Raw genomic sequence first — 12815 nt, 5'->3', positions numbered from 1 at the left:
TTATCATTCTCTCTACTTGATTTATAATTACTTATTTAGATATATATTTAGGTATATGTGGACATCTGCTCTTTAAGAATTAATATTGTTACCAAAAATAGTCAGTTGATGAATGGTCTAGAATTGTAGAAGGCAAATATTAGCTGCAGCAAATATTGAATTGGTTCTTGAGATGTAATACAACTCCTGGACGAAAGGAGCAGTGTTCATTCCTCCCAAGCAGAAGCGCGTTGTCTGCGCTGATTCACAAACAAACTGCTTGAGACACGTGTATCCGTCTCTTCCATTTGTAGTTCTTGCTGCTTTCTCATCAGCCTAACAGCAATCGAAGTCCAGATGGTTGCTGATATTGTCAAATATGGCTTGAAATCACTCATGTCCTATTGTCGTGAAGTTTAACTCGTCAATAACTACAGCAGAAGATGTTTGCATCCCCCCTTGTCGGTCGATGCCAGCGGTGGTGACTCTTCCAAAGCTCATCATCAATGCAGGTAATATTAAGTTGCAGCCTGTATGCATAAATAAGCTGTTACCCCTGTGATCCTAAATAGTGGAGCTATGTGGTAAGAAAAAGTTATTAATGGTGATATTACAAAGTCTGTTGCCATTAGATTGAAGGATCTCCCATCGATTTGTTACCATCTTCTGTACAAAAACAATAAAAATAGTTTGTGGTAGTATTTGGTATTGCACCCTGGCTAAGTTCAACATACAAGTGTATCTGTCATAAACCGGATCCCATCTCCCTATCCAGATTTTCAGATCCCACAATGTACTTTGGCGCACTGGGTGAAGAATGGCTCGGATCCGGCGTAAGGCTTGCGTAACCCTGCTGGCTCTTTTCCTGCTCGTACTGATCTTAACCGTGGCGCTCAAGTCATTAACACTGGAAGAATCGGAGTTCACCCGTGGAAACGCGCCCTTGCTGGAACTGAAGGGAGATGCACAGGGGACCAGCCTAGCCCCCCAACCGGATGAGGTGGTGAAACTAACAGCCCCACTCAGCAAGTTCCCCCCTCCAAACTACCACCTGCATGCCTTCTACTACATCTGGTATGGCAATCCCAACTTTGACAGCAAGTACATCCACTGGGACCACCCTCGGCTGACCCACTGGGATCCCAAGGTGGCTCAGAAGTACTCACAAGACAGGCACAGCCCGCCCGATGATATGGGGGCCAACTTCTACCCGGCGCTAGGGGCTTACAGTTCCAGGGACCCGGCTGTAATGGAGGCGCACATGCAGCAGTTGCGGACAGCTGCCATAGGTCAGTCGAAAAGTAACAATCTGGGGTGACTTAGCGCTTGTGTGTGCTATAATGGATCAATTTTCAGGTGTCATTGCCGTTTCCTGGTACCCACCTAATACCAAGGATGACAATGGCGCGCCAGTTGACGACATCATGCCTCTGTTGCTGGACGTGGCGCAGCGCTACAACATTAAGGTGGGCAGGAACTCATCGACAATGATAGACGTCCAATTTATTTTAACCAGGGCAAACTGGCAGCTCTGGTGGCGTTTCTCTGTTGAAATGGATTGGATGGCTATGAGTTAAAGCAGTTAAAGGAAAGGATATTATCTTCACTGGTACAAGTGTCACGCCATTATTTTGAAAGTCCACTACCTATTTTTATATTCATTTTTATTTTATCAATTTTGTGGTGTTAATTATTGGGTTTGACATTTTCACTGTAAAGGCCTTTTTGCACAACAAAGATGATCATTCTCAGGGTTCTAGATGAACTTTTTCAGCCACCTGCCCATTGGGCATTGGTGCTCTTAAGAAAATGTAGACTAATATTTCACACAACAAATTTGGTCAATAACTAAACCAATAATTGACTGTTGAAATATTTGTGAATATTAGTCATGGCAGCTGACATTCACAAGAAGCAAATTGATGAATTGTTCTCCCATAGGTGGCTTTTCACATCGAGCCATACAAAGGAAGAGATGAAGTCAACATGTACACCAACATTAAATACATCATTGACACGTAAGTCCAAAATGCTTTTCATAAAAAAATCTTTATTTCTTTTTATTTTTCTATTTATTATTTTACTTTTCATTGCCTGGTGACCTGCTTAAGATAAGGGTTCGGGTTCATTAACGTTTGAAAATGTATAGGAAAATATTTATGACGAATGCAATGTTGATACAATAGTTATTTATTTTAGAATATTTGTTAATTTAATATGATTTTCCCGCTTTCTTTTCATTGTTCTGCTGATGTTCGGATTTATATGCCGCAAAAGTTTCGGAGCATGACCACCGTCCACCCTCTTCTAGATTGACAAGGTTGAAAGCCAATTTTCTAAGGCTCAATGATTTCAAAACAAGTCATTTTGTTTGCTGTAAACAAGTCCTTGACCTGCCCTGCTGCTGTCCTTGAATGTCAGAAACCTTGGTTTTTATCTTAAGCCATTTAACATTTGACAAACAGATTCACGCTGTTTATCAAAATGTTTTTTTTTTTCACCTTGAACTGTTAACTAGGTGTAAGTGTATTTGCGCTATTATCACCCCCAAGATAGACTGTTGGAAATCTCTATGTTGGGCATGGTGAGCATTTCAAATGAGCTGCCACTGACGGTGATCGCCTTATTATGGGAAATAAATTAGATATGGACTGCCATCGATCACCAGTGAGCAATGGTATTGAGGGCAATATTTCTATATATTCCGTCATTCTACTACAGGTATGGCGGGCACCCGGCTTTCTACCGATTCCGCACTAACACGGGTAAGCTCCTGCCCCTTTTTTACGTGTACGACTCGTACCTGCTGAACACGGAGCAGTGGGCCCGCCTTCTGCGGCACACGGAGAGCGCCAGCATCCGCGACACGCCGTACGACAGTGTCTTCCTGGCCCTGTTGGTGGAGGAAAAACATCAACGCGAGGTGTTGACGGCCGGTTTCGACGGAATCTACACTTACTTTGCCACCAATGGCTTCACTTACGGCGCCACGCAGCGCAACTGGGACGCCATCCGGGCCTTCTGCGACGACAACAGCCTGCTGTTCGTCCCCAGCGTGGGGCCGGGCTACGTGGACACCGGCGTGCGGCCGTGGAACTTCCAGAACACCCGCAACCGCATCAACGGGAAGTACTACGAGACCTCGCTGAGCGCCGCGCTGGAAGCCAAACCCGACTTGATCTCCGTCACATCCTTCAACGAATGGCACGAGGGAACGCAAATTGAGATGGCCGTCCCCAAACGTAGTCCGACGCTCTACCTGGACTATTTGCCTAACAAGCCCACCATTTATTTAGAGATTACGAGGAAATGGGCTGCCATATTTGGTGGTGAGCGCAGGAGACGGCGGGAGTGAGGCCATCCAAATGAAGAACAGTTTTACATTGATTGTGTATTAAACGACACCCTCTTACACAGATGACTTGGGCCAAACTACTGATTTGAAGGTGTATCAGGGTTGTAAAAGGTCAAGGAGTGAGATGTCGCATAAACTAGCCATAGTGGTGAAGAGCTATTTTTGGAGTTTGCACTTTTTGGCCTGCAATACAATTGCCTGTTTGCAAATTCAACTTAACAATATTAACATGAGGTGCAGGGATAATTTCGCACCGTCCTGCTGTACTACACTGTAGTATCTGACCCTGTTATTACTATATACAGTACTGCATGTTTTTGCACCTATACAAAAATTGAAGTACTATTTGTCAACAGAGTTGATGGTGTGCTTCTCCTTAGGTAATATTGGTGGCACTGATAAAAGAAATGCTGTAGTATTTCAATTCCATTATCAGCAATGATTATCCCATCTAATTTAACTGGGAGAAACTGGCAATGATCATACCTATTTCAAATGGTTTTGACTAAATAGTGGTGTTAATCATTTGTCTACTAGCTTGAGATACTTATATATACATATATATGTATGTGTTTTAAAAAATAAAAACTTGCTGATTTTATTAGTGCACACTGAGACTTTCAGGCTTTGTTTTGTCTCCCATTATTTCCTAAACCTTCAGAAAACAAAAAGGACGTGTGCCGTATAGATAGGAGGTCAACAGCTAACTCTACCAGAGGCTATCTTCATTATTATTTGTCTAAAATGAATTGAATTATATTTTGAAGTCCCTCTATACCGCTTGGGAGAGGATTAAGTATGCTTTTTTTTTATAAGAACAAAAGGAAACACTCTTTCTAATGGGTTGCCTCCTGACAATGCATTTGCCTGTGTATAACTTGCTCTAATTTATTTATAAAGCTATGTTAGGACATTTTATTTTATTGATAGACTTTTGTTGTTGTCCTTGTCTTGTTCCAGCAAAACTAGATGTTATACATGTCACATGTCTTTAAAAAGAATGAAAACAGACTCCATAAAGCAGAGCCCCGCAGTGGTGATAAACAAGCCATCACATCACCACACGCACGCGCACGCACATCTGCACAGTGGAGCCCCGTAGTGGTGATAAAAGGAACAATTTAGCGAGCCTGCACATCACAGCTTTTCAGGAGGGTACAATCAGGCACCAATGCGGCAAATTGAATGATTAGAATTGGATGTTTAAAAACTATTTATATGCTACATCTAAACCATCATCTTCTACTGCAGCATCAAGGTGCATCGCGCACACGCGCGCGTGCACAAGGAAGAAGAAGGAAGAAGGATGGATGGATGCGGGATGGTCCGGTTGGTGTGACGCTCACACGACGGTGGCTCATTCCAACCACATCGTCGCCATGCGGGTGGAATGACTGCAAGATCTCGAGATGGTGAGTCCCATTTGTTTTTTTCTTCTTAAAATTGCTTCTTCCCCCGTTGTATCTCCTCAAAAGAGCGTTTTGCAGCTCTCGCGCACGCACGTTCGTCCAGCGGTTTGTCCGATCACGATCGCGTCGTCCGTCGATGACCTTCACCTCCGGAGCTCCGTCGCCGAGGTGCGGGTCGACGCGATCGTGACGCCGGGATTGGTGTCCTCCCGCCGGGGTGCAGCTCGCCTCTCGACGCGTATCCCAAAATCTCATCCAAGGGAATGAATGAATGACGAGCCCTCGACATTGCGAGGCAGAATGACTGCATGACTCACAATGGCCTCATCTTAATTACGAGGACTTGGAGCACGGTCGCCATGGCAACGATTCAACTTGATGAATTGCCTCTTTTTTTGTTCCTTGCCGCATTTGCCTTGATCTTGACGGAGATAGACGTCCAATCTATTTGGAGCTGGGAGAGCGTGGCAGTGATCATTTACTGCCTGCCCCTCCCAGCTCGAAATGGAATAAACATGTTTATCACCCTAAATAGGATGCAGGGAGTCCAAAAATATCAATATATGTCCGTACATTGACTAATTCAATGTAAAAAATGAATAAAAAGGTCAAATACTGGCAGCTGTTTGCCAGAATTGAGTCACAATGTTCACACTTAGTATGTAAAATGGTATATTAGTGGTTTAGTAACCACAAATTCTACGTTAGATATCAAAATTGTGGTAAAAATGATTCCGTTTTGTAGTTATTGATACGTATGTATAACCAGTGTTAATGATGAAGGCATAAAGTCATACATTTTCACATCATTATCATCATGACTCCAATTTGGATTTGGAGCAATGTTATCTTGGCAGTCACACGTGCTAACTACTGAGCCACTGACGAGCATTTTGAGGTCATCCTTTGAGGCTTGGTTGGGAAAACGTGACTCCCAGAGAGTTTCAAAGAGTGTCAAAGCCAGACTCAATTATCGTCTCAGTAGGAGAATCAAATCATGGCAGACTTTGTCATATTCCCAAGTATAACATTATTATGTAAGTGATACCTCCTACCCAAAATGGATTATTCGCACCCTTAATTTTAATGACACAGTCTGACATTAAAAAGTATTTTTGTGAGCTGCTTTTTGAAGTAGGCGTGGGACGCCATTAAAAATAATGCATTTTACTACCCACTTTCTGTGATGAATATCATTTTGATAATACCATAATTTACTAAATCAGAATAGATAAGTAAAAAATACATGAACATGTATGTTTTTTTTCCTTCTTCCCAACAGCCTTAAGATGGCAGCATGTTCCCACAATCTCATCTGACAATATACATTTGGGTCCCTAAATATCTAGACATTCTTTTATTCCCCTGAATGATGAAACATATTTCAGTTACCCAAAAAAAGGCTGTGCATTTAAATTTGGGACCTTCACAATAAAAGTCATGCAGGAATATAGACATATACTTATATCCATTTACAGAAATCTTATTAATAGAATCAAAACACTTACACAGAAAATAAGAAAAATGAATTACAAATTCAAATGTAATCTTGAATTAAATCTAAAATTAGGTCTTTTACACTAACAGTGTTTCCCAGTACCCTTCTGTATCATGTTCATCTTTTTTCAATAGCATTCCCCCCTTTTCCATCCCATAATGACACTCCTTTCTGTTTCTGCTCGGCGTTAAAACAGGCGTTAAGAGAAGTTGTTCCAGACACAACACAACCCGTTGCATGGCCGCTTTTGTTGAGCGCCACAGCCAAGACGCAGTCGTGATGGGCCGATGACGTACGTTTCGCTTGGGTTTCAGCTGCAAGTTAAATCCATCAGGTTGGTACCAGGCGCATGCCAGAAAAGCAAAACAGACATATTTTCCTCCTCCATCGGCTTTGGTACGTTCTTTGTTTATCCCGCAGGATTCAAAGCAAATTTCTGACCACTTTTCAACATTTAAACCCCCAAAACGCTATTAAAGCTAGAGCACAATGTCCTTCTACTACATCCTATTTTTCAGACTATAAACATGACAAATGAGTCAGACAAAATGTCCAAATAGGGAAAACAAATCACACTGGAGTATAAGTCGCACTTTTAGGTGAGAAATCAATTTTAACAGAGAACAAGAAGAAGCCTATTGTGTTCCATATTTTAGTGATAAGAGCAAAATGGTCTTCCAGGGTGGGGTTGGGGTGGGGCTTGTTTTGAAAAGTGTTGGGTCTACCAACCTGAAGGAAATAACAAAGTTTTCATAGATACTTTGGAATGACACTTTAGACATCTATTGGGCAAAGTCTCAGACTGAAACATCCTTTTTGGTTACTTCAAAAAGTATAGCAGTCAACATGTTATTTGACAAAAAGTTCTCTCAATAGGAAATGTCAGTCAACATTTGTTGTGCTCTCCTTTCCAAGACAGTAATGTCATCGGCACCCGTACACAGGATCCTGCGACCGCTTTTCCTGGGCACCTTCATCTTAGGGTGCTTCGTGACTCTCTTTTTGATGTATTTCAAGCCGTCCACCGGCTGGCTGTCGGGTCCGGCGGAGTCCACCCCGTCCGGCGAGCGCCTCAAAGGCGTCTTCTACGCCAAGAGTGAGCGCAACGTGACCACCGTGCTCATTTGGCTCTGGCCTTTCGGACAGACGTACGACCTAAACGTGTGCGCCTCGCTCTTCAACATCGACTGCTTCGTCACGGCCGACCGCAACCTCTACAACAAGTCGGACGGCGTCCTCATCCACCACCGCGACATCTTCTCCGACCTGTCCAACCTGCCACCAGTCCAGCGTCCGTCCTTCCAAAAATGGATCTGGATGAACTTGGAGTCTCCGTCGCACTCGTCCCAACTGGCCGGCATCGAGAACCTCTTCAACCTGACGCTCAACTACCGGCGCGACGCCGACATCGAAGTGCCTTACGGCTCGGCGGTGGCCTCCGAGAGCGAGGATGACTTCGTCCCGCCCAGTAAGAACAAGCTGATCTGCTGGATCGTCAGCAACTGGAACCAGGAGCACGTACGCGTCAAATACTACAACGAGCTGTACAAACACATCGAAGTACACGCGTACGGCCAGGCTTTCGGCGAGTACATCGCCGACCAAGACTATTTCCCCACCATCGCCGGCTGCAAGTTCTACCTGGCCTTTGAAAACTCCATCCACAAAGACTACATCACTGAGAAATTTTACAACCCGCTAGGCGTGGGTACCGTGCCCGTGGTCCTGGGACCTTCGCGGCAGAACTACGAGAACTTTGTGCAGGGGGACGCCTTCATACATGTGGATGACTTTGCGTCGCCCAAGGAGCTGGCCGACTACCTGCTACTCCTGGACAAGAACGAAGAGATGTATCTCAGATACTTTGAGTGGAGGAGGCACTTTAAGGTGAAAAAGGCGCAGTTCTGGGCCGAGCATACTTGCCTGGCCTGCGACTATCTGCACAGGCACAAAGAGTACAAAACAGTCAAGAACTTGGATAAGTGGTTCTGGGGATGAAATGTGCTGTGCGTGGATCAAGGTATTTGGGACATTTCATTATCCATGGCCTGCGCGTTTACTTTTGGCATTGATTCCGTGACTTTGATTTCATTGTCACCTCAACACGTTTTTTTTCAAGACTATTTGCATTTATCTCGTCCTCGCAAAGTGACGTTTACAGTCTGTTTTTCTTTCATTCCTATGAAATGACAACTTTTAATCGATTGGCCGCCGTAGACATTTAATCCAATTTGCTTACTAGAAAAGTATCTAAAAGATGCAAAAAGAAAATGGTTGGGTTTTTTTTTTTGGTTATCCATTTTTCTTGTCACCCCTCTTGTTGACGACGCCCTTTGAAATGTTTCGCCCACAGGAAAAGCCAAAGAAAACTTCCCACACTTCTTGTTTTGTTTTTTTGATGCGACTGAGTGATCCTTTGGGACTGGATGTTGTTGACTGTGAGACTTTCACTTACCAGTAATCCGCCTTCCATCGCAGGGTTTACGTTTTCAATACTTTTTCTCATTTTCCTTTCTTTTTAAGTCCAATTCCAACACCACTAGTCACCTGCTACTGCCTAACAGCAGGATTACAATAAATAAAAAGGCAGAGAAAATAGTGAACTAAAATAAAGTAAAAGTAAAATAAAATAAAACAGCAAACCTGTGGTGGCGGGGGATTACTGTATATAAATATAGATGACTTTCCCTAAATTCCTAATGCATGTTTGTTTGTGTATGTCCATGTAATTTTGTTGATTTGAATATTTGTTGCCACTTGAAATTCTGCATTGCCCTGTATATTAGCGCCAAACCATCTGTATAGACTTACAATAGAGACTCTCTATCTGACACTTGTGATGGAGGGTTGCCATGGGAACCATGAAATGCTGTACATTCAGACTCACTTGCCAATACATTAGCAGCATTGACTGCTTTTACAAACTACAAGTGCTGCTGTTTTGGTTAGCAACAGAGTTGATGAGCATTTCAGAGACTTTTTCCAACCTGGTTTTTGGTTATAATTCTTATTATTCCATCGGACCAATTCATTTTTTGTACGTTTACCATTTTCTGTGTGCTATGGATGACGATTGACATTCAATCATGCCGCTGTTTTCATCCTTTATGTCTTCAAATTAGTAGGTCACTAGTTGACGTCCAATCCATTTGAATTGGGGAGCCTTTCCCAGTTCAAATGGATTGGACGTCAATGGTAGTCAGTGATTGCTGAGGGTGTCTTTTACTTTCACCAAAACAAGAAATGTGAATGCCTTTTCTCAAAGATCAAATTAGATCTAAATGTGGGTATGTGTGTACCGCACTAAACCCACGTATTGAAACATGATCATTCAAAGACAGCACTCCTGGTGGGTGGTATTCCTTCACATATTTAGTAAAGTATTTTTGTTTTACGAGGATTTAAAGTTACATTGAGAGTGCTTGGGGAAGCTCTAATGCCGATCTTTTCAAAACAACTGTTGACCAATAATAACCTGACTAGCCACCATCTTCAGTCTTTTATGCAAAATGATATTAATGTTCTGTCGTGCACTGGAAAGGGTTGGCGCGCTATTAGGAGATTTTATATCAAGGGGATATTTAAAAAATGAAGGAACAATAACGCCAATACTGATACAAATGATACTTTTATATTTTCTGATAACTTGGGTGGACCCCTGCCAAATGGCTAAAGAACAATGTTTTTATTTTCTTATCTATATGTTTCCTTTGCATTTTTCCTAATTTATTACTGAGCGCTTAAGGAAAGTTTTTGGTCAGACAGTCTTTCCATTCCTTTTCCAGTTTGGGTTTAGAGTTACATGAGATACATATATAAAATGTACTGTTAATCACACCAAATTACAAACAACAAAAAACTACTTAAATGCGATTCATTATAAAGTGTAAATGACCAAATACAAAGCACTCAATTATCTTTGTGTGAAACAATCCTCCTAGCGCAAAGAAAAATACATTCTTGCTGAGTGCCATCGTGAAATTTGTATGTATGTATAAAAAAAGAGGGAGGCGGGCAAAAAATATGATGTCACAGGACACAAGAGGAATGACAAGTTGTGCATATTTTTTAAGTATTCACGGCACACCTTGACATGGATGGAAGTGTCGTGGTACCTTTTACTGAGCTTTTATGACCTGACGCTTGTGTGTGTGTGTGTGTGTGTGTGTGTGTGTGTGTGTGTGTGTGTGTGTGTGTGTGTGTGTGTGTGTGTGTGTGTGTGTGTTTGTTTGTGTGTGGGTGGGTGGGGGGGGCGTGTGTTTGTGTGCGTGCGTGCGTGCGTGCGCGCGCGTGTGTGCGTGTGTGTGTCATGTCCACTCGCTTGTCTTTTCTTTTGCCAAATACGTGCAGCGTCAGTGTGTGCGAATGTAATGTGTCGGTAATGTCCTTCACGGAATACACACAAGTCGAGATTGACGCGTGTGTCAAATGTCACCATTTCACGCATTGGAAATGGATCAATCAAGGGTTTGTTTGTTTTTAATTTCTATATTTTGCCAAATCACTGTATTTTGCCAAATGTTGTACTTGAACTCTAGGTGTCAACTAGTGTCAAAGAAAAAAATAAAGAGCAGTGAAGCATTGGTGTCACAAGATATAATGATAATTGTAGGCATATGTAGTTGTAGTAGTATTAGTAGTTGTAGTTGTTGTTGTTGTGGTAGTAGTAGTGGTAGGTATTGTAATCATATGTACATTGTAAACAATAACACAATTGAATTCAAGACCAAAAAATGGACATTTGGATAAAAAAAATAACATGAGTCTAAGTTATTGTATACAATAGAATAGAGCATTCTTTGCGTTTCAAATGTTAAACTTTTAATGGATTCAGGTGGCCTGGAATAAAGGTGAGTTGATGTAAAATACTAAGTAAAAATGTTGCTCAATATTTAGTAAAATTAGTGTACTAACGCATACTGTTTTACAGCATCTAGACTACAAAAATGACGACTAATCTACGTCATCTTCAAAACATAGACATTGATTTAAGTTGAGAAGGCAAATCACCTCCTGGAGCACGGTAAGCAAGCTACCATCTTTTCCACATTCAATATGTCGGGGCAATATGGGCGTGGTTGCGCCTCTTGTTGACGCAGGTGCTTAAATTAGGGACATGCGCAGTAACGCGCCCCTTAGAACAGCCTTTCTATGCAGACGTGCGGTCAGCACGCCGAGGTATGGTCTTTAGCATTTTACTCGCTTGAATGCGTTTCTATCACGCTACTGGGAGATTTTTTAGCAATCAATTGAACCCAAAACACCAACAAATCTGTTAGTTTAATGCTGGGTCGAACACTGCATCGGCAATTTAAGTTTCGGCTGCTTTTCTTCCATCCGGCTGTTTGTCACATGTGACTAGCTATCTTAGCTTTAGCCTCACGAAGACGCTTCCTGTTTGACTTAAAAAGGATGCTGTCTGTTTTCTCTCCGTTATTTAGTCGTGCCGAATGATTTTTAATTTGATCAAACAAAGCTGAGATGTCAACGGACAGTTTGCTGGGTAAAGGTTCACTCAAACATGACATCCAGAGCCCTGACTTGGTTCCTGGTGTTTTGTAAGTAATGATAGTTTTCATAGTGTTCAACACTCATTTCCAATGTGTAACTGTTCTGTTTTACACAAAAATTGTTAAACCAACTATCTCCTAGTTGTTAACGCCAGTCAATATTTAATTACCTCGTTTGTAAAAGGGAAAATATCTCGGATCACTCACTAACATTTTCGTTCATTCTTTATCTTGATCGTTTTTACATTTCTTGTAAGATTCCCCTTTCCTTTAATAATCATTTGTCTTTTCCCAAATAGCTTGGTTAATTCAAGTTTTTCTTATTTAGCAGCAAGGTACAACTCTTCCTTCTTGAGGACACTGGACCAGATCAAGGTAAAACATGTTAAAAAACAAGTCTATTTCTTGAATCTGCAGTCTTTATTTATGATAACTTTTTCCTTTTTTGCATTCATTAGGCCCATGTACTGACTCCGGAGGACCAGATGATCTTTCCAGGTTGCCCACTTGAAGATGATGCCTCTCTGCGTTTTGGAAAATTCTGGCAGTCTTCTTAGAGGTTAAAGTTTTATTGTGGAATATCCTAGTAATAATGCCCCCCCCCCCCCTTTTTTTTTATAGTGTCTGAACCCCTAAATAAAAATTTGTGCAGCATGTATTTTTTTTAGAACACTTGTGGGGAAAAAAGACCTAGACCTCATTCGGGTCTTTTTTCTTTTTTTTTTTTTTTTTAATACTTGGGGAAAAAAGACCTAGACCTCATTCGGGTTTTTTTTCTTTTTTAATACTTGGGGGGAAAAAAGACCTAGACCTTATTTGGGTCTTTTTTTTTTCTTTTTTAATACTTGGGGGGAAAAAAGACCTAGACCTCATTCGGGTCTTTTTTTCATTTTTTTTTTTTTTTAATTTATTTTACTAAGTGTTTTCTGAAATTTGTTTTTTACTATGTCTTTACCAGACCAACTTTTGTGATAAAAATGTCTAAGTGTGCAAAATTGTTTTCCTGACAATAAAATTTCTTTTACTCCATGTATTTTTACTCACTTCACTATATAAATGTCAAG

The 12815-nt window shown here is 41.5% G+C and overlaps 2 protein-coding genes and 1 long non-coding RNA gene across 4 annotated transcripts; all 3 read left to right on the top strand.

Moving 5' to 3' along the window:
- The first annotated feature begins 205 nt into the window (after positions 1–205).
- manea (mannosidase, endo-alpha) lies at positions 206–3873 on the top strand. The gene is made up of 5 exons (XM_077731129.1): positions 206–491; positions 755–1268; positions 1336–1445; positions 1921–1997; positions 2701–3873. Exons 2-5 carry the CDS (start codon positions 797–799, stop codon positions 3332–3334), a joined length of 1293 nt encoding a protein of 430 aa, XP_077587255.1. The 5' UTR covers positions 206–491; positions 755–796; the 3' UTR covers positions 3335–3873.
- A 517-nt stretch (positions 3874–4390) lies between these two features.
- Positions 4391–8837, top strand: fut9a (fucosyltransferase 9a). 2 transcript variants are annotated; one of them, XM_077731131.1, is made up of 3 exons: positions 4391–4746; positions 6438–6575; positions 7161–8837. In XM_077731131.1, the coding sequence occupies exon 3, from the start codon at positions 7163–7165 to the stop codon at positions 8237–8239; it is 1077 nt and encodes a 358-aa protein (XP_077587257.1). In that variant the 5' UTR covers positions 4391–4746; positions 6438–6575; positions 7161–7162; the 3' UTR covers positions 8240–8837. The 2 variants fall into 2 exon arrangements, with proteins under 2 accessions (XP_077587257.1, XP_077587256.1); XM_077731130.1 differs by having other exon boundaries at positions 4394–4746; positions 7157–8837.
- A 2468-nt stretch (positions 8838–11305) lies between these two features.
- On the top strand, positions 11306–12515 carry LOC144206262 (uncharacterized). The gene is made up of 3 exons (XR_013328322.1): positions 11306–11419; positions 12083–12126; positions 12210–12515. It is a non-coding gene; the product is annotated as an uncharacterized LOC144206262 (long non-coding RNA).
- Positions 12516–12815: the final 300 nt, after the last annotated feature.

Source organism: Stigmatopora nigra, chromosome 13 (genome assembly GCF_051989575.1).
Source record: "Stigmatopora nigra isolate UIUO_SnigA chromosome 13, RoL_Snig_1.1, whole genome shotgun sequence".
Taxonomy (NCBI): Eukaryota; Metazoa; Chordata; class Actinopteri; order Syngnathiformes; family Syngnathidae; genus Stigmatopora; species Stigmatopora nigra.
Note: the sequence above shows the minus strand (reverse complement) of the source record. Positions and strands in the feature narration are given on the sequence as shown.

What these genes read in the sequence shown, in the direction of transcription:
- manea (XM_077731129.1), top strand. Translation starts at nt 797, where the DNA reads ATGGCTCGGATCCGGCGTAAGGCTTGCGTAACCCTGCTGGCTCTTTTC. An exon ending in GTTGCGGACAGCTGCCATAG is followed by an intron (nt 1,269 to 1,335) that starts GTCAGTCGAAAA and finishes ATCAATTTTCAG; the next exon opens with GTGTCATTGCCGTTTCCTGG. An exon ending in CGCAGCGCTACAACATTAAG is followed by an intron (nt 1,446 to 1,920) that starts GTGGGCAGGAAC and finishes GTTCTCCCATAG; the next exon opens with GTGGCTTTTCACATCGAGCC.
- fut9a (XM_077731131.1), top strand. Translation starts at nt 7,163, where the DNA reads ATGTCATCGGCACCCGTACACAGGATCCTGCGACCGCTTTTCCTGGGC.